The 24,023-nt window shown below is 43.5% G+C and overlaps 1 protein-coding gene across 3 annotated transcripts in view; it reads right to left on the reverse strand.

Annotated features, from left to right (window-relative positions):
- The window catches only part of DCBLD1 (discoidin, CUB and LCCL domain containing 1), a 48,813-nt gene extending 26,624 nt beyond the window's left edge, over window positions 1-22,189 (reverse strand). For all 3 annotated transcript variants that reach the window (XM_074819264.1, XM_074819263.1, XM_074819265.1), the window contains exons 1-2: window positions 21,876-22,189; window positions 5,839-6,051 (exon numbers count right to left, since the gene is read on the reverse strand). In XM_074819264.1, coding sequence (XP_074675365.1) covers window positions 5,839-6,051; window positions 21,876-22,131 — 469 coding nt within the window. In that variant the 5' untranslated portion in view covers window positions 22,132-22,189. The remainder of the gene's footprint in view (window positions 1-5,838; window positions 6,052-21,875) is intronic.
- Window positions 22,190-24,023: the final 1,834 nt, after the last annotated feature.

Genomic DNA, 24,023 nt, shown 5'->3' on the forward strand with positions numbered 1-24,023 from the left:
CTCACACCAGCTGGCAATGCCTACATGCCGTTTGTTTCTGTAGTTCTTAACACTTTCTGTCTCTTCTGTAAGGATTTTGCTTCCTTTCAAAAGTAATTATTTCCCTCTTTAGCTGTTGCATGTCCGGTTCACTACGCTCATTCTGCTTTCAAATTCCTCAATGGCATTTGAAATCTGCAGTTTGACATTTGCAGAGGTCTTTAAGAAACCTGGTTTAGATATCAACTCATGCCATCCTCTGTTCAACAGGGAATCTTCTCCCTTTTTTCTCTTTACTTGCAGAGTAAGCCATGTCTGGCGAGCAATGCGTAGCAAAAATCCCATGGTTCTGCCTCTCCAGGATTATAATTTCCTAATGCATTTGTTTGGGGAAAACAATGTTTTAAATTGTGACCCTTATATTCAGTAGACTTTTCTCAAAATTTGCAAGTAACTCAGTAGCTGGGGAAAGACAGGGCATGTGATGAACATGGATCATGCTTGCTTCATTTCAGAGCTAAAAACTCAGCCAGAGTGCAAGTCACTCACAAACAGTTCAGAAAAACAGCAAGGATTTGTTGTATGAAAACATGTGCATTCTTGAAATTCATCTCCATCCCACATTCACACAAATGCTTCACTTTCATAAGCAGTAACTCTTCCTCTCTGAGGAGAGAGGAGAGACAGAGAAGAGAGGAGAGAGAGGTCGTCTTCGCTCCAACCTTGCCATGAACATGCACAGGCATAATCAGTGTCACCCTGCAAGGATGTGCCAGGAAATGAAAAGTTCTGCTCTATGTCCTTCTTTGCAGGATATGGGGCAGGTGGTGCTTAATACTCAGTACATGTGAGTTGACAGAGTAGTCAGGATGAGACAGCCCGGTTATTCAACATTTAACTCTGTGTAACACAGTCTGACCTCAGGCTGAGTGGTAAGAATTTCTCATTTTAGGAAAAACAAATGTAACTTTCAGTTCGCATTTCCAAAGGGTTGCCAAAGTCTGTGATAAAGGAAAAAAAAGGCATCCAAGTAGAGTCAGGCTGGAGAAGTAATTACAGTTTAAAAAGGGAGGGTCTGGGCCACCTGCACAGGCTGTAGGTCTGCCTGCTTGACCTCAGGTGAGATCCCCCACTTCTAATATGGCTGTGGTTTTAGCCAAACCCAAAGACAGAAGCACAGCAACAGTTAGGAATTGTTAGTAAGAACTGTAGCTGTTTAACAAAAACCACAGAAAAATACACAATACACTTTATGCAGCTAAAAGGAAAAAAAGAGTTCATTTGATGAAACAAACGCAAACATTCTTTGTTGCATAAATCTTTCCAAAGCTGAAACCTCAGGATACTGCAACCACTCAGGTGAAACCCAACTGTTAGAAGAGTTTTGACTGTTAAGAAACTGCTTGACTTGATCTTCAGCAAGAACTTGTCTGGGCATTCCCCTGGATTTCCTGAAATACCAGAAACAATACTGTAATAACAAGTTTCCTTTGAGGGGCAAAAAAGAAACCTGGACACACCCTTTATTCAACCAAGACATTTATTACACTACATAACAAGGAAAGACTGGTTCGATGAATCCCCTCAAGTCATGATGACAGGTAGGAGGGATCCGAAGTCCCTCAGTTCTCCTGCACCCCCTCCCCCCACCACACACACATGTGCATACACACACACGTGTGCATACACACACGTGCACACACTCTCTCAGCAGCCATCAGACACTCATACATCAGTAAATGCTCAATTTGTCTAACAACCGTTACTGACTGGGTGCGGGGAGGAGAAAGCATTTTCAGTAATTTCTCTATTTCACACTAGTTACTGGCTGTAAATTATGCAAGAACAAGTTAACTGCACTAACTCTCCAAATTATTACTAGTCACTCAGCAGATCTGACATCCACCCCAGAGGAACACATCAACCTCCTACTGACTGCAAGTGAATGAAGAAGTAAGTAGGCACTTATCTCTTCTTTAATCTATCTCTCCAGTCAAGACTGATGATCATCTCACAAAATTAAGGGAAAAAATACTAAGCCATTAGTTGGGGAAAGAGAGGGAGAAAAGCAAGAAAAAAAAGGGTCAAAAGAGGTACAGAAATCTGATTAAGACATGAAAAGAAGCTGACTGAAAGCAGTTCCTGTCAAACTTTTAAAACATTTATGTTACACCTTCATAAGTAGTGCAAGTTTTGTTCTTGAGAACTAGAGGACCCACATGGTTAATCTTGCTTCCCCATATCCCTTTAACTAATTAAAAAATCAGAAGCTCTTATCAGAGCTCAGTATTTTTAATATGCTCAGATAATGCAATTAACTCAAGAAGAAAAGCATTTCAGTAAAGGTTGCACCTTGTCTACACCATGAGATCATGCTTCATACTAATTTTTATTCTAGATTCCTTTTGTGGGACAACTCCCCCCCCATATTTTCATGCAGTGCAAACCTAACAGAACATGATAATCTATTTCTCCTAGAAGCAACATGTGCAAAGCTGTGCTGATATTTAAAGGTTTGTCAGACAAAGGTGACTCAGTTTCACCAAAACTGGTGTTAGACTACCTTTGCTGACTGACGATTAATATTTTCACATCTAAATCTGGATACAAATCTAACAGTTTGAAAGAAGAGGCTTGCTACAGGTTTTTTCCTCCAGTGAACACTGAAAAAAATAGTCTACAGAACAATAAGCCAGAGATAGCGTTCAGCCACTCTGTGACTCCAGTTTTAGAGCTTCATTAAGATTATTTAAAGACCATCTTTTGATTGCAATATTGGAGAAATCTAAATGGAATGGCTGCCTTCACAGGTCCATCAAAGCTGAGAAATGTCAAAGGTGAGAAGAACCATAGTGTCACGTTTGTGTCTCAAGTTGAGCAGGGAGGCTTCAGTAGATCGGCATACACAACAACGTTACATGCTTTTCTAAGAAGGAATCAGATTCTATCAGTCTACAAAATTTGAGGAATGCCCCAAACTTAAATAAAACTTGCATGTAAGTGGTCTAACCTGTAGTCTCCAACTCACAAAAGTGAAGAAATCAATGTTATGGCTAACATAAATCAATTAATCCATTCATTTGTATATAACAGCCTCCCCTTACTGCATGGCTCAGAAATATCCCAAAAATGAATTGAGTTACTCCCTGCTGTATTGCATGAATCCCAGCAGGTTATAACGATGAATGAATTACAGTTAAAGGTAAAGACAGCAGGTGGGACAAATCTGAAAGGAAAACAATACTTTGTCATTTGAAGACTTGTTTACACTAAGCTTATATTTACACACATAACCTAGTGTTTTGTCTCTGACCAATTTTCTAAGCTTCAGATACACTCCTCAATAGACATTTGTATACATACCAACATTCACTCTGTTGTTTTCTGTAGAGTTGAAGAGATCAGCATGGTATTTAAAACGTATTTCTCTTTGGACCTTATTGTCTTATAATTGCAAACCTCTTAAATAAAGTGTAAAGGCTGCTCAGCTAATTTGAAACATCAGTAATATTCACACTGCCAGCTTTCATACTTAGCTTTTTAGGTTTTCCTTTTTAAACTCAGGTCAAATACAGAAAACATGCAAAGATTAGTTTGTAATTGCTCAGACGTTTTCAATGCCTGCAAAATCTTTTCAACTCTCCATCATCCTATGAAAGAATTTCAGTGGCAAAGGTCGGTATCTTATTGGCTAAAGGGAAGATGTTGACCTGCCTGCAGACGTTCATGAAGAGGGGAGGGTTGCGAAGAGCAGATCTGGGCTCAGAAACAGCTACCTGAAAGGACACTTTACAGACTGAATGGATTTAGCAGTGCTTACTCTCAGAGCTTCTTTTGCTTACATAAATGCATATTAAAACCCAGAGCTATAGCAAAACTATTGAGACGACTGACTTAGAGAAGCTCTAATCTCATCTATGATTTTCCTGTGTCTTTTAAAACACAAGTGATATTATGAATTTATGAATATAGCAACTATTTCCACACTGTTATTCTGCACAGATTTACCTGAATGCAGAGCAGAAACTCTGTAGGCATGCTAGTGGGAAAGTCTACAGCGAGCTGCAGACCACAAAAACCATTACAGATGGTATGTCTGCCTAAGCTATAAAACTTGTTTAATCAGATATGAGCAAAATCTGCTAATTGTGCAGTTCGTTACCGAGAATGCAAATTATAGTCCACATGCATCAGACATTACCAATCAGTTCTGAAAATGGGTGTGGGAATACTTTAAAGGAATTCATTATATGGATTTGATTGCATAATACACAGGTATTCTGTGTTTAGAGGCTGAATAACTGCAGGACTGAACTATGTGAAGATGTCTTCAGGCTGATGTGTAAGGATCCAGAATTTCAATCAATATTCAAGCTTAAATTTTCACTTCAGAAAACAATATATTGATTTACCCTTGCTTCCTAGAAAAGCCTTTGATTAGAAATGTCAGGATAGCATTAATAAAAATTATTCAAAGATATGATAATGCAATACTAAACACCTATCTCTTACTGCCAAGTACAGACAGACTGCTTCAGGTGAACACAACTCATTACTTACAGTTCTGAAATGAAGTAAACAACATAAAAAAATCCCAGCACACACAAACAGAGATGTTCCTTATGCCTCAAATCAAGCTCTATGCAATGCTTAGATATCAACATGTCACTGCCCATGCTTAGTGAAGGCTGTTTCAAATGTAATACCTCCCCCACGAGAACAATAATTACCTTTACCTTCGTATGCAAGCAAGGATTTAATACCTCACTTGATCTTATCTTACTAGATGAGTGGTAGGCCTATCATGGCTTATGAATGAAAGACAATCATCCCTCTGTACTACTAAGATATCTTATAAGTCCTCATCTTAGGAGAACCACATACTTTACTAAGCCAAGCAATGAGCTGGGTCATCTGGAAACCTGCAGAGGCTCTGCATAGCTCATCTCTTCATCGCCTTTTCCCATTGAATCCATTCTGCTTGTTAAGTCCAGTACAGCATATTCAGCCTCAGCTGACTGAAGGGCTACAGCCCACTCCCAGCAGGCAAAATTTTATGAATTGTCAATTCATGAGCTTATTCCTGCACTGTGGAACTCCTTGAAGCCCTGAATTTAAGTTCTGAAATTTAAGACTTTTAAGACTTCTGAAAAAGGGTGCACTGACTTGAAAATCAGTTTGACTCTTCTAGAAAGAGCAGATCAAATGTTTCAGTGACAATGGGTTGGGAAAACGAATTTGAGGAAGGCCTCTGGTTCTCCCTGGGGAGGATCCTGTTGTCGTTATGATTGTTTTAAGTGCACAGCTATAGCAGATAACTCACTTATCTTCCTGTGTGTATCTCTTACAGACTGGCTGCATGCATTCAATATCTGCAAGTATTAAAGGCTGTACATTAGCAAAGGTTATCAGTGACTAATAGCTAGCAATAATAAAGGTTACCTCCTCTCTGAGCCCTGAACTGCCTAGGAAATAGAGACACGCAGGATCACTGACTCCAATTCTCATCTTGTCTCTGTCTAGTTCATGAGCTAGCTCTTCCCCTACCCAAGAAGGGGGACAGGGCTGATACAGACCCACGTCCTTGCTGTATCAAAGCTGCGACAGTACAGCAGTGGGTGTGCCAGAGACGGGCACAAGACCCTGTGGCCCCAGCAGCCCCTCTGTGGCACAGCACGGCAACACCCCCAGCCTTGGCAGGAGGTTGTGAGGAGCAATGGCCTCAGGTGCTCACCACGACACACTTGAATATAAAAAGGAAGAGGAAAGGACAAAGGCTGACACTTCATGCATTTTGTTGAGCTTTTACTCATGCTTTTACCAGTTCATGCGTTGACCACTGCCTTATCTTTTACATACCATGCAGTGTTGAAGAGCTTTGGATGGTAAGGTAGCTGGATTCGCATTTCTGTGATTCAATATCCAGGTCTCCAATTTTTAAGATCAGGCGTTTTCCCGGAGGCACTTGGATTTTCTTTTCGCAAAGGGTGTAGTTTGGGTATGTCCCAGGATAGTTCTTGGATGCCAGGGTCCCACTGTCTTGATACATCACCATGTGCCCACATCCATCCCCTGCAGTAGGAGAAAAAAACAAGGAAGAGAAACAGAACATACTCCTCAATAAAAAATGTGTAAGAAAATACTGGCCGCATAACCATGTCTCACGTGCGCTTCTACCTTTTAAAAAAGTATTTTATAATACTCCACCTCAGTTACGCTGTTGTTCGAACATAGGTAACTAAAATAAATACAGTCATACTTCTCTTCTAAAGAAGTAGAAAGGAGGGTTGGAAACACTTATAAACTGAGATGTGCTTGTCAGTCCTGTACAAACGGAGTCTCTCTGACTTTCTGTTTTACAGCCAAACCCTGCTGAAACCCTGAAGATGCAATTCCACATGTAATAGGTAGGATCCTTCCTAAATAGTTTTCTCCCAATTATCATTCCACATTTTATTTCCATAGAGAGAGCCATCAGAGGGTAACTGAATCATACATGAAAGCACAGACATCATTTAACTACGTACTATCACGGACCTGACTCATCTTACTTTCCTGTTGGTTTTCTTACACGATACAGAAAGCACAGGGGACAAGGCAAAGACACAAGAGGCACTTCAAAAGTGGGATGTGCATCGTTGATGGTACACAGGCTACTTCATGGTAGCATGCCCGCAGATGTAAGCGCTGCTGCCTCCTTGCTCAAGAGGTGAGGGTAGGCACCTGCAAAGTGTGTTTCTGTGGCACTGTGTAGCAGCCAGCTTGGCTTTGGAGCCTTTCCTTGGTGGAGAGGCGTCTGAGGAGCAGCTGCAGCAGAACGTATGACAACAGGAAAAGGCGCATGGAAATACACGGGGGGATGTGGGGACTGACATAGAAAACAGGAAGCATCCACAAAGGGGAAGGAAGCAGGTATCAGATAAGAGACCTTGACTACTAAAGGAAGCAATTTTTACTGAACTATTTAAAAGTGTACTAGTAATTTAAAATTTATATGTTAAAGCTTAAGCTATGACATTCTGCTGAATCTTCCAAATAATGCAACAGTGGAACTACTGCCATACGTACATGCATACAACAGGCAGTCCTCAGTTTTAGGTCAGTTAGGGCATAGGCACTCTTCACATAGGAATCTTGTATACTGTTACCCTTTATCACTGCAAAACTGAAGCTAGTCCTAGAAGTGTTAATAAAACAAAGAATTCTGCAAAGCTGGGAATTCACAACGTTCACTTTAACTACCCAAAATTTTACTTTTGGGGATATTTTGGTTTAACTGTTTTGGTCTGTGCGTTTTAATTACTATCTGAATTTCCTTCCACAATCACTAGGAGAAACAAACTTAAGGTTTGATAAGATTATTTAAAAATGAACTAGAAATGAAGTGTTGATAAAGAAACGTGCCATACCGGGGGTTGGGGGGAAGGTGGCACACTGTGCAAAGATAAGGTCCAAGCTATCAAACTTTAACTTCCTACTATATAATTACACTGCCATTTCATCAAACTCAACTGCTTTTTCACAAGCAACAGCATTTACTTTGAAGCCTTATTATTATTACTAGCTTTGTTGCCTGCTATTTAATTTTGTTGCAGGTTCATGCTTGGAATAGAGGTGAATAGTAGACAAAAATCCAAAATCATATCACCATAAAACATATTAAATATGTTTTTTCAGATCTGCTTGTTCACATGCTTTAAAAAACATCAGTTTTTCCAGTTTTTTATCCAAACGCTATTGATTTCAGAATGCATAATACCCAAGATGAAAGGCAAACTGGCCTCTTGAGCAAATCATCTTTTAATGGAAATTTTCTGCAGCAGGAATAAAAATATAAGGAGCAATACAGTACATGAGCTATCAATTTCTGAACCCAGAGAGGGGTCCACATAGGTCCAGGCAGTGTAAAACCAGATCACTTCCAGCAGGACACGGGACAACCTTGCTGCCTGTGTAGCCAACTGCTGTGCAGTTAAAAAAGAACTGCCTGTGGCCTTTAATTTAAACTGCATATATCTAACTGTAAGCATTTACTTTAGCTAGGCTGATGAAAATAAAGTAACTACAATCTGGAGGTTGGTTTGCAACTTATCCTTATTGGGAAAGAAATGGGAAAACAAAGGGAAAAGTTATACAACCACAACAAAATGTCACAGGGATGAACTCCTTAAAATGAAAAGTCTAGTGTGCACACAGTCTTTAGCTCGTTGGGCTATGTTCTGGCTTGTGTCACCTCGGTACAATCCCAAGTATCCTCTGTGGTACAAAACTCTCCTCAAAAAGCTGAAAAGACATCGCTATCATAGTAAGACCCTGACAACTGTTCAGGTCACATTTTTGCAGAAAGCGTACAGGCAAAACTGTGCACCAGAGACCTCAGCCTGCCATCCTTCTCTGTTGAGGTTATACGAGGTCTTGTTCCCAGGGAAACTCCTTTTTTTAAAATCTGCCTTTGAGTCAGTGTTGAAACATATTAGCACCAGAACATCTTTTGTGCTAAGAAAGCATAAATGCTATTTTCCAACTTTTCACTGGTGGAGCATAAGCATTCAAACACTCCAACTGATTGAGAGGCAATCGTGGCATTGTCCTGCACCTGTAACGTCCCTTGCCTGCCTCAAAGGAAAAGATCACGACAAAAGCTTGTTTGCCACAAGAACTGAAGCAATGTCCAAAAAGTCAAACCAAGTCTTAGTAACTATTGCTTCTTACAGAGAAGTCTGACTGCAGCTCTAAATTTTGACTTTCTCAGCAAGATTACCAGAGCAAAGAAAAATCTTACACTGAAATTTGCTGCAAAATGCACCCTAGGGAAGGAGTCTGAAGGTATAGAGGGAAGGTAGAATAAAACTCAGCATCTGATAATTCATTCAAAGAGAGATTTAATGACTGAATGTAGTAAAAAACTTATAACCCCACTAATATACCAAGGGCTCAGAAAAGGAGGCAAATTGTAAGGAGTTCAAAACATATATATTCACTTGAAAATGTGAACAATACTACCATTAGGGTCGTTTGGATGAGATGTTGGGGGATACGGTGTAGGGGAGAACCTTGTAGAGTAGGGCTGATGGTTGGACTCGATGATCCCAAGGGTCTTTTCCAACCTGAATGATTCTGTGATTCTGTGATTATTTTCCACATGAAATTTTGATTTGCAGTAGAAACTTACTGGCCAAGCCTCAAATAGATTTAGTTTAAAACACAACTGTTTGTCTGTATGAAAACTATGGTTTAAATACCTGATGTTGCACTCTCTTCTATAGGCACAGCTCTTCTGGATGGAAATACGTGTATTCAATCGGTCAGTTCAACTCAGTATTTCTTGCTAACACTAAATTTTCACTTAGCGTTACTTCTGAGAACTGCTTTCTATCACCCCATTTGGCAAGAAGCTGGCAGCCTTGTCTCAGACATCCAGGTTTCATCACTTCTCGCTGGACGGGAACAAAGCAAACTCTTTGAGCACATGGTACTCAGCAGCCAGAAAGTCTAAAAGTCTAAACACGCTTAGTTTTAATAAAATCTCCCCTCAGCACCAGGACTTACTAAAAGCACATCAAACACGCTTTGTAAACTGAGTTCCCACAGGCATTTGAATCAAGATCAAGATCGTGGTCTCTGGATTGCGGGCGCCTGCCTGTTGGCCTATGCACAGGTTGTACCAAAGATCACAGAGTGCTGGAATTAAGACTGTTTACCACAGATAAAAATAGTCTCCTATGGCAGATGATGGAAATAGCTCCCCAAGAAGCGAGAACCATGACTGGCACCTTCTGCCACAGCAGCGGGCACACCACTTGCACCTTGCCCTCTCTCACACAGTGCTCACTGAGAGCAGTGCATGCATGTAAAACCAAACCTGAGACCTCACCAGAAGACACCAGTGCATGTCCCTGCAGAGAGGGTGAGAGGAGGTACCAGGTGGCTGGCAGGTAGTACCATTTCCCATCCTCAGACATGTACGTGATGGATGTGTGTGGGACGAGGTGAAGGAGTATCTCCAAGCAGCTGTGTCTGGGCTGGGTCTGACCACAGCTGCTGGACCCCTCCAGGATCTAACCTGCCCAGAAAGGACATAGGTGATGAAATCCATGCCCATGAACAAGCTCCAGCCTCATGCTGTGAGCTGCCCTGGACACAGCCCCTGACAGATAACTGTGGCTTTAGCAAAATGGTGATGGTTCCAGAATCAGAAATCTCTGAAAATGATGCTAGTTCCTTCAAGTACCCTACTGTCACCCAAAACCACCTGGCTAGGCTTACTCCCTCCTCCCATCTGTTCCCAAGCCCAGTACACAAGCTGAGCCCTGGCCTCTCGCTCCTCTGCTCCCCAGGCTTTTCCACCTCTTGCTCACACGCACAATGTGCGCACAGCACCTTCATCCAAGCAGTCAGCACATCGCCCTCTGAGTTAGGGAAGAGGCTACAGTTTTTCAAATAACTGCTATAAAAAGTTTCCATGTGCTGCACCTTCCACCAAACATGTTTATACCGCCAACTACAAAATGGGTACATAGCAGGGTATCAAAGTGCGTTTTCAAAAGCATTGCTACAATATCCTGGCAGCAAACAGCTGCCTTTTTCATCCTTCTGATTCATCCTCACTAAGCAATTAATAATGGACTTGGACTCACTCCAGTGCTAAATACATGTTATACCTCATGCACACAGCCAGCGGCTACCTGCCCTCTTTCACCCTGCCGCGTGAGCCCCAACCGGCACCAGCATTTCTCTCTCGGCCTCTCTGGCTACAGACTCCCACTACCTGCTGCCCCTTGGCTGCCAATCTCTTCCCACTGGGACAAAGACCCCTGAAGCAACCTTAGTTCCCTCTGCCTCATCTCTCCCAGTTTGACATCCTTTTGCACTCCCACCTTCATGATGGTGCCTGGGACAAGGTGTGCTCCCCTGACCCTGTGTGGAGGCCAGGACGCAGAGCTGGTGGGGAGCTGCCAGCCTGTCCTTCCTTCCCACTCCTCCTTCCCTTGAGAGGAGAGAGCAGAAAACTGAGTTTGTATACCTGTATTTTGGATTCAGCCAAAAATCAGCATTTTTTGAAGAGCCACAGCTGCAAATGGACACAGCCGAAGTGAACAAAATGCCACTGAGTTGAGGCTGTGGCTTTGCGAGCTCTGACAAGAAGCCTCATGAGGAGAAATGAGATTCGTCTCGTCTTCCACATTGCTTTCCCTGAAGTAATAGCTACAGCTTACTAAAAGATACAATAATAACTCAGTCAAGAAGGAGTTCTGTGCCTGTGTTTGAAAGAAGATTTGAGTAATGCATAAGAACAGGTAAGTACCTAAAAAAGAAATCAACTCTTTCCAGTCAAACCTGGGCCCTCCCTGGTCACGTGGGATAAGAGAAATGATCAGGGAAAATACAAGGTTTTTGCCAGATGCCATCCAAATCCACTGGTGTGGTCTATCAACATTTTAGGTTTTCATACAGCTACTCTGACCTCCATCACTAACAGAATTGTGCGCCCTACAAACAAACGCGTTTGTACCTTCACTGCTTTTTGAGATGATGGAGCAAAATCCAGAGTTAAGTGCTTCATCTCTAACCTCTCCGCTGCAAACCTGGGTCAAGAGCATCAGCTCTTTACTGCGTCATTGTAACAAAAGAGAGACCACCATGCAACCAGTTCCTAAACCCATCACTTCTCCAGAGAATGATGAAAGATATCAGACCCCTGTGCTTTTCCTGGCAGTGGGTGCAAGCAGGTAACAAAAACAAAGGGCAACATCATGGGCCTGAGGCATTGCTGGGCAGGCGAGTACCTCCAGTCTTCCTTCCTGCTGGCACTGGGACCCCAGAGCATTATGGGGGGCGGGTGGTGGGGTGACCACACATTTGGGGATTTCACCAACCACCAATTTCAGGGCAGATGCCATTTACACCAGTTGAGCAGCTGGCTGAGCCCTGTGTCTAAAGAGGTATATAAATCCACAGCAGTTTTTTCAGAAGTCCAGCTTTACATTCTCCACAATATTTTGTGGATACAGCAAAAACTATTTTCAAATAATGAAAGAAACTACTGAAAATTAAGACAAGTCTATAATCATCTGAAAAAACAGTGACTGCAATCTTCCATAGCCTTTAAATTAGTATTAATATCTTTTCGAGGGAGGAAGTCTTCCACTTTGCAGTATGCCCTACTGAGAAATGACAAATAAATAGTGTGTAAACTTTTTCTTTGCATTTCATTTTAATTTGTTTGACTCCATTAGGTTCCCAGGAAACATTTTAAGCCCTGTGCTGCAGCAGTTCCTCAGGACACCCGTTTTGCTGCCCAGGCTAACCAAGCAGTGGCTGGGAGGAGGGCCAAGAGCAGGAAGGGAAGGTAGAGCAGCAGAAGAAACAAAGGAACATTGTGGAGCGCTGATTTCGTTGCCCAAATTATTTACTTACCAACTTCAAAGGGATACAAAAGGAGAAGCAGGTCAAACAAACCACAGTGTGTTTTTCCCTCTTCTTCACAGACATTATTTACTGTAATGTCCCTCTTAAAGTAGGAATGAGAAAGCAGCAAATGACCTCCAATTGGTTCCACACTGGCTCCATAAACCACAAATTCCCACCATGCGCCCAGCAGTGACCTCCCCCAAGATGTCCAGCCTGTGGCTGGGGGCTGGCCTTCCTCAGGGTGTTCCTGGCAGCCAGCCTCAGGAGATGCTCTGCCTCAAATGCATAAGAAGTTATTTTAGTAACCAGTTGGATCACCATCATCAAGTATAGAAAAAAATCCCTGACAACCATTCTAAGTGCCTTATCTAGCGAAGTAGCTTACGACCATACTGCCATTTTTCAAAGTTTTTTAGCAATTGCAGGCACAGACATATGCCAGTAGCTGGGGAGATCTTTCCAGCTGTGCTAACCTACATGGCAATGACTTTGCTGGATTGCCACAAACAGCCTGGGCAGCCTTTACTACCCGAAAACATCTCATCTTTGAAGAAGCTCGCAAAGACCTGGCGAGACCTGAGATTTTATTTATTTAGCTGCTAAAATGTCAAACAAAAGCAGAAATTTCCTCACGAGCAATTTCTTCAATCACCAGGAAGCCATACTCCCCCAAAGAGGGACCTTGACACTCAGCATACAGGTTTGCAACCTTAACAAATAGTAGAGTAAGTCTTACTTAAACTAACACAGATGTGAACCAGAACCTCACATAATTAAACTCTTCCCATTTCACTGTATCCATAAAGGCTTGATTAATTTTGCTGCTTAATCAAATAACTTTCTGGAGAGCAACCATCTCATCTGCACATACATCTTAGAGACTTGTGTTAGGATGAAACCTAACACTACTTGACTACATTTACACATTAGACCTCCGTGACAAGATGATTTGGATTAATGTAGAAATCACAGTGCCCAAAGGAGAGAATGGCAGTTACAGCCTGGTAGTCCCTTTCTACAAATTATTTATGAGGACACAGGATTAAGAAATTGCTGCATTCTGTAAAGAACAAGATCCTGCAACACGTAAAGGACAAGGTTTACTCAAAAATGTAAATAGCATCATAGAGTTTTCTTGCTTTGCTTCTATTAAATACCCAGAAGTAGTAGAAAACTAGGTTTGCCTTTGCTTTTCAGGATCACTATCTGGTTCCATCACAATCTGTGAAAGACAGACAGTACCAGAGTACATGTCAAAAATAAGTATGTTTTAGTCACTGCTTCCAGGACTTAGGCAGTATACCCAAATGTAGCCCTCCAGAGAAGCGAGTTTCAGCACTGGAATTTGCTTTTCAGCACTCTAAATACAGCACTCTCAAGCCTGTGGGTGTGAGAAAACTTCTGTGCCTTTTTAACTGCTGCAACAAAAGAGATTTGTAGTGTCTAATTTATTTATTTATTCCCTGCATAGCTGCATTTAATATTTGTGAATGCTTTTCTTTTATGGTTGTGGCGTATTGCTGCAATTGACCGCTTCAACATTTTATTAGCCTGTGTGTTTTTGGAAACAGAAAAGAGAATGGAGCTACATGTTTACGGAAATTTCAGAGCAATCTTAAGCACAGGGTCTCCTTTTTGCAAAGGGAAAGTTGATTTTTTGTTTTCTAACAAACACCTGCGTACTTTAAGATACACATCCACATGATGCCCCTCAAGTGCAGAGATGCTGAGAAGGCACTGAGTTCATTGCCCAAGCACTTGTTGTAACTGCATGCTCAGAAGGAACCTTGAAGGACTAAATAAATGGGAAGACAGTCGTGCTCCTCCACCAGCCACCCATGAAGAGTCATACCACTCAGGACCCCGGTGAAGCTCCAGTGCTATAAAGGCTATAGGGAACAAATATCCCACGGAGAGGGGCTTCTTCCCTGTCCTTCTGCCCACAGCATCCCAGCAATGTGGCAGGGACATGGGGCCACAGCAGGAGATGGAGCCCACCCCCCACCCCATGCTGAAGTCCCTCTGGGTTGGGGGGACATTGTGCTATTAGGGCATCTCCTCTTGATTCTGCTGATCTGGGCAAACATGCAGTTGGATTTCAATTAAGGGCTTTTCAGGCAAAGTAGGAAATGCTAATCTTAACTGAGAGACATATCATATATATGCAAATTGTTTGCTCTACTTTCTCCATCTGTTTTTTTCCCAGGTTTTTATCTTTGCTATGCTATACTGGAGATTAACTTACAGTATATAGCACCAAATTTGGACTGTGTGGGAAACATATGTTGCAAACTCAGGGCCAGACTCGAATATTGGGTTGCACAGGAATAGGAATATTCACAGCAGTGCTAAGGACTGACAAACCCACAGGGACAGGGAATGCAGAGACACCAGGGTAAGGAGAGGCTGAAGCGGAGCTGTTCCAGTTACAGTAGCAGGTGGGAAGGCAAGATTTCAAAACAGCTTTAATATGGGTAAGAGGAAGTGGCTGAACATGATAGAATTAAACCACTACCATCCTTTTTTTAATATGTAATTCCCTTGTTAGTGTGATACAAGTCAGGCAAGATTGACAGTTATCAGTGATTAAGGGTAGTCTTTTTTTCTTGAAATCAAACCTGTCCCGGCTTACTTGAAAAATCACACATTCACCTTTTTTGTCTGTATGCCTAGGTGAAATATGTGATTTGTTAATAGAAGAGGACGACAGAAAGCACACCACTTTTCTCAGAGCAAATTATGCAAACCCCCCATTATCCACAAAGTATAAATTAACAAATATCTCAAGAGAAAATTAATTGGTTTGTGATGGAAACAATAATTGCGAGACGCAATTTTCTGGTTTGCCTTTTGACTCAGTCAACCCAACTTCTAGGAAACTAGCTATGTCCTCCATGGTTACTGCAATCTAACACAAGTGGTTCCTTACAACTCCAGTAGAAATGGAAGCAAAAATTAACTGAACTAAGATGAAGATACAGCCAAAGAGCTACAATAAGTTTCTGACCCAGAGCATTCAAAGCAAAAAACGCCTTTTTTCAGTATTTTCATGCAACCAGCCTGCCTGATACTTGTCATCAAGTTATTAACCAGAACGGTTTGCTCAGAGACTCTGTAAACCAGGAAATGTTGTGATCTCTGTTTCATTGTGGTTACATATAGTTGCTGTGAAATATATCAGAACTTAAAAAAATAGAAAGGAAAGCAGCTACACCATTACTTAAGTACTATAGTGTTGGTTGTGGTGCTGTATGATCCACAGTGTCATTTCTGTCTCTTCTGTGACAATATGAGACTGTATAAAAGGTATTTGCAAATGGGTGTGAAAAATAGCACAGAACAGAATGTTTTATGCCACCCTATGTACACCACATACTGAAACTCCATAATTTCATTTTATTTGACTGCATTTTTTGATTAGCAGTTTTATCAAACAATCACGTTCTCAAGTTTTGAAACAGGGTACAGCAGAAAGGTCTGAACAGTCGTTCACTCATCTCAAGAGTGAATACCTCAGTGTAACTGCTCAATTTATTTTGATACAGTATTATTCTGCTTTCCACACAGAGGTCACAGGGACTGAATTTAATCTAAAAAAAATAGCAGATTCGTTTTCAAAACACAAGCACTAGCACTTGTTGAAAATCAGTATATTCTCAGATACCTGTTTTAAGGGCCACGAGTTTAACTATGCCTCTTCTGTCTGTGACAAAATACTAATAGATCAGCAAGTGCTGACTCTTTCTTGGGTTTGAAAATGTTAACACTTACAACCACCCAAGTACTCCTCACATGTGGCATGATACTTCATATTACAGCTTATCTATTAAAATTCTGTTTTAAAGCCTTCAGCTCTGTGGCTCCCAGTCATCTCAACATCAATTCCCCTGTACCATGCTGACACAAGAAACATGGGATAATAGAAACCCCTGGCTTTGGGAGCAAGCTGAGGCAACAGGGAGGGCAACAGCTCCAGTGTCAGCCATGGACCTTGCTGCCAAAGCCTCCCAGAGGAGGACGACCCACAGGATGCTTGAATTTAGTTTACAGGTAAAAAATTTTTTTTTCCACACCTTCAGACAAAATAAACTTTTTTTGTTACGAGCTTGTGTTACAAATGAAGCACAGCTGACTTAAGTCAAAGCAACCCACCAACGCAGAACTGGTGTGGCACCAGAGCAAAATACAAGTAGTTTCGGGCAGAAGCTGCATGTCTCCCGTCTGCGCAGTTACCGCAGCTGCAACAACAAGGCTCAGGCATGTAACAAAGCCATTTTGTTCGGATGGGTGAAGAAATCCACCTATGTTCCCAGTGTTTTGAAGTCTCTCCTACTACACCATGAAGAAAAGTTTTGTTTGATTTCTGACAGGACACACAGGCCTTTGTATAGCATGAGGGATCGCATCCAGAATTCCCCATGTGTTTTTGTAATTTGAAATAAAACAAATAAACACAATTTTTATTCCGTAGACATGAACATCTGGAAGATGACATCAACATGACTTCAACTATAATGTCAAAGCGTTAGACTGAAATCCAATATTGTTGAACAATTTGTGGTGGAGGTGCCAGAAAGTTGAACATCACAGATTAAAACCGTGATGGAAACAAGGTTTCTGCAGCAGCTGTGGGAAGAAACAACGTTTTAAAGCTTTACTAAATGACTGATGAACATTACTGTAATTACAGTAACAGCTTGAGCCTAAACGTGTCATTAAATATCAAAATGAAGAACCCAGTTTTGTAGGAGGCCTTGGGTCTGGGTTTCTAGCCTTGCCCTGATCTGCTTTCCCCATTTGTTCTCCTTGTCCCTCTTCATGGTGCATGAAAACACCTTTACTGAAGCCTTCTGGAGATGGGCAAAGACAGCATGGCCTGGGCACGCTCATCCTTCCCTCTGCCTACGTGGAGGAGCAGCACGGAGCTGCTGCACAGGCAGCTGCCGCCACCAGACAGCAGCCCCGTCCCATCAGGGAAATGGAAATAATGAGTAGGATTGCACTGGGACTGGAAATCCTGCTCAGGGAGGATGAGAAAGTCCCACCACCACCAAACTAAGCCTTCACATCTTAGAAGGAAACTCCTCAGAGGCAAGTGCTGGCTCTGTCAAAAGAAGAGACAGGGAGGGAGGGAATTGAAAGACCAAAATGTTTCCTCCTCATAACACTCTCAGCTCCCAGGCTTAATTATACAGGATCAACAATTCTAACCATAACTACTGGCAGCCTCTCTATGTGCAAGCATCCAGCCAACCTCAAAAATGTGGCTTTAGCACTCACACAATTTTCACAGACAAAAATCAGTTTAATTAGTTCATCATTTATTCTGAAAGCAAAAATGAAGATATCTATATACTCTTAAAACTGGCCAAACCACTATGCTTTTTTATTTAAATATCACTATTAGATTGTCCCACTTTGAGTTTCCTACTCCCAGCTGTAATGCTAATTAAACCTTTTGGGGAAGTTGTGTGCTCATTCTTATGCATTGCTATTAACATTTTTTTATTGCAGATAGTTAGGATCCAACACCATTCCACTGAATCCAGTCAGAAGGATTTTATTTTGATTTTGTCTGGCTTGTTTTATTCTTAGCAGATGGCGCAAACTCATGTGTTGATAAGTACATGCCACAGGAGAGCATCAGATACGATACAGCTGGCCCCAAACTACAGTGGTATGTCTGCTGAGGACTTCAGTGACCACCACTACTCAGGACCACACTGCTGGGCATGGTATGTTAGCTCAGATGGGCTTTCAAAACTACACTACTTCTGCTATCTGAAATGGCTTTGAGGCATCTCTATACGTAGCGTAAGCAACCTCAAAGTTGGTGTTTTTCAAACTAGTTTTACTGTGCTACTCATGTAGCTCCAGTGGACTAAAGGTAGCACAGTTTCAATAAATATAAATGAAGGTAGTTTTGCATATGCAAATCAACAATTTGCATGAAATATGATTCAAGAACCATGCCTGTTACGTGCGCATGCAGGTAATAACTTTCCCAAGGTATCTTTTTCTCCCTCCTTTGTCAGTGAGACTCCCAGTAGCCTCCCTGTCTCTGATTTTGTTTGAAACGTCCCCTGATAACCTAAAGAGAAGTACATATAAAGGGCTTAGAGCTATTTATAGCAAAGTCTGTGCGACTGAAAACATTGCAGTTTTCATGTGGTGGGTACACGCACTGCTTATGAACTGCAACCGGAAAACTGTTGCCTCCCTCTTTAGCGATTCCAGTCAGCATTCACAAGGCAAGATAGAGGGAGCCAAGGAAGGAAGCAGACATAAGGACAAAACGCAAACAAACTGAAAATTTACTAATCACTTATATGCAGAAACCGGAGTGGGGGGTGGGGTTAGGTACAAGAAAGATTCATCTCTATCTGCATTTCAAACTGCTGGAAATGGGCATTCAAATTGGATTAGCATGCTCACACCAATATTCTTCAGTACGGGTTTTGTACAAGCCCCTGAGAACAGGCATAATCTCTCATAATTACTGCATATGCTGTTGTCACATTAAATAACAGCCTTGCCTCCAAATGTCTAAAAGTCTACTGGCCATCAGTTCTTCCCACTGGGCATTGGGCTCAACTGTCAACAGACCCAGGAATACCGCAAGCGAAGTTCACGTTCAGATGCTGATCTGCAAATCCCACATGGAACTAGGTTCATTGCTGTGCTTTATTTGAAGTGAAACTAAGTGAGTTACAGCAAGAGCAGTGGCTTAAATCTTGTTCTTAATAGAGTAAAATCCCCCTTTCTCTTACACCTTCCTACAACCAACCAACCATTGGGCCAGTTTTAAGACCTACTGGCCAAGAAATGTAACAGAAGACAGGCTCAGATTCAACTCCAATTTAGATATCTGCTGCCCACAATTACATGGTTCAAGGTCCTGCTCAATGAGACCAGAAGACAAACCAGAAAACAGTGAAAGGCAAAGATACTGTGTTCAGGTTTGCCTCCCTTCTGCATTGGGTTCGAACCACTGGAAGGAGATTTTGAAAAGAGATACCAGGTCAGGCACAGTTGTGTGAGGTTGGCAGGCAGGGAACAAGGTATATTTTGTAGCTGTCAGCAAAGAACTGGCAACAGAAACCACAAGAGAAGTTAAGATTAGCGTACAGCAGAATAAAAAGGGAAAAAGAACCACCTTTTATTATAAATCCCAAAGCTATTTATTACTCATGCACAGTCATAGATGTGATATTTGTCCCCAGGTGAGACCTACTAAGCTTATAAATATGTTTTAATTAAAATCAGTTCCCTAAACGCTCAGCCTTTCCCATCATCATTCTACGAACAACAAAATTCCACATTTCATAGATGTTCTTGGACAACACACACATTTAACATATTTTCAAGAGCAGAAAAAGAGCTGACACCTGGGCTCTGCACAGTCACACTCCGATACGAGCCATGATATAAAGTAACCAAGCCACAGTGAAAAAAGGGGCCTTTCCTTTATTTAAAACTTAAGAGAACAGAAGCTGTAACAGCAGCTTTATCCTTGTTCTGTAGCAACCCTCAGGAAAAACTGAAGAGGAAGGCGAGATGGTCATGAAAAAAGCAGGTTATGCAGCCAGCTCATGAGAAGCCAGAAAAATGTACTACTTTATTTTTAAAAATGAGTATTTTTAAATCAATATATTTAAACAAGCGCATCTTTCTTTGAACCAGCTGGTGGGAGACACCAGTGGTGACAAGATACAGAATTAGCTGAAACTCAAGCCTGATTCACTCTGGCAATTCTCTTGCTCCATTGCAACTTTTAAATCAAGTCATGAAGCTTGTGTAACAGGAAGTTTGTATCCACTTATCTCCTTTCTCCACTGGTGTCTTTAGAACACTTAGCCCCTAATTTATAGGGCAATATCAATAAACAAACAAATAGAATAGCTGCCCCCTGAGGAGAAAGGAAAGACGCATCAAAATCTCTTCTGCTTTCTAGACACTGGACTATTATATTGTAAGTTTGAGTTCGGTCCAAAGAGAAACAGGCAAAATATTACTTGTGTTTCCATGCTGTTGGTTTGATAGTAGAAACATTTTTAACATGAATACAACATAATTGATTTGGGAATACAGACAAGGAGTAGGATTCATACTTACTACTTAGTGCCACTGTATGCACTAAAACCCCCTGAAATTCCAGTGAACTTATTACTTCTGATTCTTCAAATTACTTTCTCTTTGATGTCATCACGTGCGAAATAAACATTGGTGAAGAAGGAAACAAACAAAAAACCACACGAGAATACTGATGAAAAGAGGGATTGAGGGAATATTTTTTCTTTGCTACATATGTGTTTCCTGGAACATATCAAGTTGGAGTTTCAAGATGGGGAAACATATTGAGGACAGAATAGCAAAGCTGGCATGAAGCTGGCAAGTGGAAAGGTGACACAACCCATACCAAATTCTCCCTTCTGTGAAGATCTGGATCAGAAATCTCCATTAATAGCAAGTTATAGGAAAAACTGGTATAAATCAGCCAAATAAAGAACTTCGTACCACTGCCTGGATGAAATGCTAATGCACAGCACTGGGTTCTGGAATTTGCAGCCAAATCGGAACATTAATACGGCGACTATTAATTTATCTGAATGCGCTGTCAAGCTCATCATGATGCTTAATTTCCAGTGCTAACTATTTTACCAGTTGCTGTCAGCAAACTCTTCTAAGATGGATGCATCAGCCCATGCAATGCCACAGCCAAAAGGTTGCAACTCGTCGGTAGAAGTCAGCTGTACTAGTAGTTTACACAGGAAGCTTAACGTGAGCCGCATAAAAACACAGAGTAAAGGGAATAGTACCTGGACCCTAATTTTAGCAAACAGCACTACCACAAAGGGCTCGCAAGGTCCCCTTCAGATTGCTACAGAACCGTGTCCCAGCAGGAGTAAGGGCATTTCTCCTTCTCAGCGAGGCAGCAGGCGAGCAGAGCTGCCTGCACCCAGCTGTGGGGCAGGGGCTGCCGGCCCCGGCCCGCCCGAGCCCCCGCGGGAGCAGAGCCGGTGTGCCAGGAGCCCCAGCGCCGCGCCCGGGGCTCCCGCCGGGGCTGGCGAGGGGCGGCCGGAGCCGGGCGCCCAGCTGGCAGCGGGAACCGCCGGAGCCGCTCCCGGCCTCCTGCCAACTTGAAGGAGACTGTTTTTCTTTTTTTTTTTTTTTTCTTTTTTTTTTTTTGTAAGGCAAATAAGTGGAGAAAAAGTCCTAATTACCGAAAGATCAAGAAAGCCGTAGTATACATTTACCGTAAGGCCGGTTACCACTTTAATCTCGCAGCTACTCAGACACGGGGATAAACCCGGCGAGGATTAACCAGGTCAACTATATACAGCCCTGAGAGCAGCTCAGGCTACGCTCCCGCGGAGCAACAAGGCGAGGACGGCGGGCACCCTCCCCGCCCCCCCCCAGCGCCCCACCGCTGCCCCCAGCGCAGGCTGGACGCCCCGGGGGGCCGAGCATTCCCCCCCACTCACCCAGCGTCTCCGCCCGCAGCCAGAGCGGGGCCGAGGCTCCGAGCAGCAGCGAGAGCAGCAGCGAGGGGGCGGCCCGCGCCCCCCCGGCGGGGCCCATGGCTCCGGCGCTCGGCGGGGCGGGCGAGGCACAACTTCCCCACTTCCCTCCTGCTCCTTTCTCTTCCTCTCCTCTTCCTCCTCCTCCTCCTCCTTCTCGCCGGGGCGGCTCCGGGGCCAGCCCGCTCTCCCGCGGCGGGGGGCGGCCGCCCCCCGGCATCCCTCCCCCCCGCAGGTGTTTGGGCGGAGAAGGGGCCGTGCGGGGCTGCCTCCGGCCCCGCGCCCCGCCGGTGGCCGGGCTGCAGCGCTGCCGCCTCCCGCCTCCCCAGCCCGGGGCTGGGGGTGGAGAAAGGAAGCGGGAGAAAGGGAAGCGCCACTATTCCCATTGGGCTGCAGCGCGGGGTACCTCCTCCTCCTGCCGTGGACCGAGGGGCCGGCTCGGCCCCGCCGCCCCCTCCCTCCTCCCCTCCCCCCTCCCCTCCCCTCCCCTCCCCTCCCCTCCCCGGTGCTGCCTCTCCCATCCACAGCTGCTCCGGGGCGGCTGCATCGGGGCGACGGGGTCGGGGGGAGAGGTTCCCGCGATTGGGGGGCTCCCCCCAAACCCGCGTAGCCCCCAGCATCGCCTGCATACCCCCCAAGTTGGCAGGCCGTATATATATATATGGCACGTATATCTTTCTCTATATAGATGCATATATATTTTTAAGCGAACAGGGCTATTTTGCCGTTTGCAGGCTAATTACCAGGCGGCTGCCCCGGCGAGGAGGGGCGCGGTGGGGGTCGCGGGGTGCCCGCGGGGGGGGCGGACACGAGTGGGGCCGGCGGGCACGCAGCGGGACGGGACAAACGGGAGCGTTGGGCCCCTGCAGCGAGGCTGGGGTCGTGTTGGGGCTTCCCGCTCCCGTAACCCGCCCCCGGGGCGGCATCGCCACGCAGGGGTGCAAAATGCGCCTTTCAAGTGTGCGAGCTTTTGTGCGTTAAGACTCTGGGCTGAATTAACGACGGATTTGTTTTTAAAGGATGCTGTGGGCAGCTCTCTGTGCGGGTGGGACTGGCTCAGCAGCCGGGCTCTGGAGAAGACCTGTGGCACAGGGGGGCTGCAGGTGCGGGGTGAGGAAGGGGCTGCAGAGCGCAGCTCGCACATCCAACAGGCCCCGGCCGTTGGCCTTTTAAAAGTATGCCGGAGAATTCCGAGTAGGCTGGCTGACTCTCTACAAGCCTTTTCAGGGATGGGCTGCGCTGAGGCGGGTAGGTTCACACTGCTGGCAGGTCAGAAATACTGCGCTGCTATGCTAAAGTACGTAACCAACTTGCATGTCCTAGAGACAACTGATAATTGTTAGATTTTATAGTATTTTAGAACAAGTCAAGTTTAGTAAACCTTTATTCTAATCGAGCTCTTGTTTTGTAAGTGTTAATGTCTGTTTTTTTAACTTTTCAGACACCATATGTGATCAGGCGTATTTTTTACCATGTACCGGGTACATTGCATTCTTGGTATATGTCTTTAACACAGGTTTTTAGTATTTGAGACTTGCCCCTTCTTTGCAAAGGAGAGTTTGAAATCTAGACTAAAACGTTAGACATGGTGTAAGGCAAAGCATTCATTACTGCAGCAGTTTAGCAGTCAGACTAATCCTCGCTGGACCTTGTCAGCAAATGCCAGTGTCCTTCTGGCTGAAGGAGGTTGTGGTGGGTCTCTCACTTCAAGACACTGAAGGCTGAGAGACTTTTAAAGAGAAGTATATCCATGTGAATAAAAGTGGCCTGTTCCAGTCTTTGTCTTGCAGTTTGTCAGAAACAAATGCATACAAATGAGGGTGACTATGGAGGGGAAGGGCTGAGAAAGTCAAACTCTGAGACAGCCTCAAGACTAGATTTAAAAAGAACACAGAATTGGTGAAAATACTGTGCTCATAGAAAATAGCTTCTTCAATGCCAAATACTGGTTCAAAACCTACAAATGAGACCCAGCATAAATGAAAACTTGAGGGGGAGGAATAAATAGGACAATATAGATTTTTGCAAAACGTATGTCATCTTTGAAAGAACTGCAGTTATTGAAAAACAATATAACAACATGAGAGCATGCATTTTTTTGTATCAGTCTCA

The sequence above is a fragment of the Strix aluco genome, chromosome 3 (assembly GCF_031877795.1).
Source record: "Strix aluco isolate bStrAlu1 chromosome 3, bStrAlu1.hap1, whole genome shotgun sequence".
Taxonomy (NCBI): domain Eukaryota; kingdom Metazoa; phylum Chordata; class Aves; order Strigiformes; family Strigidae; genus Strix; species Strix aluco.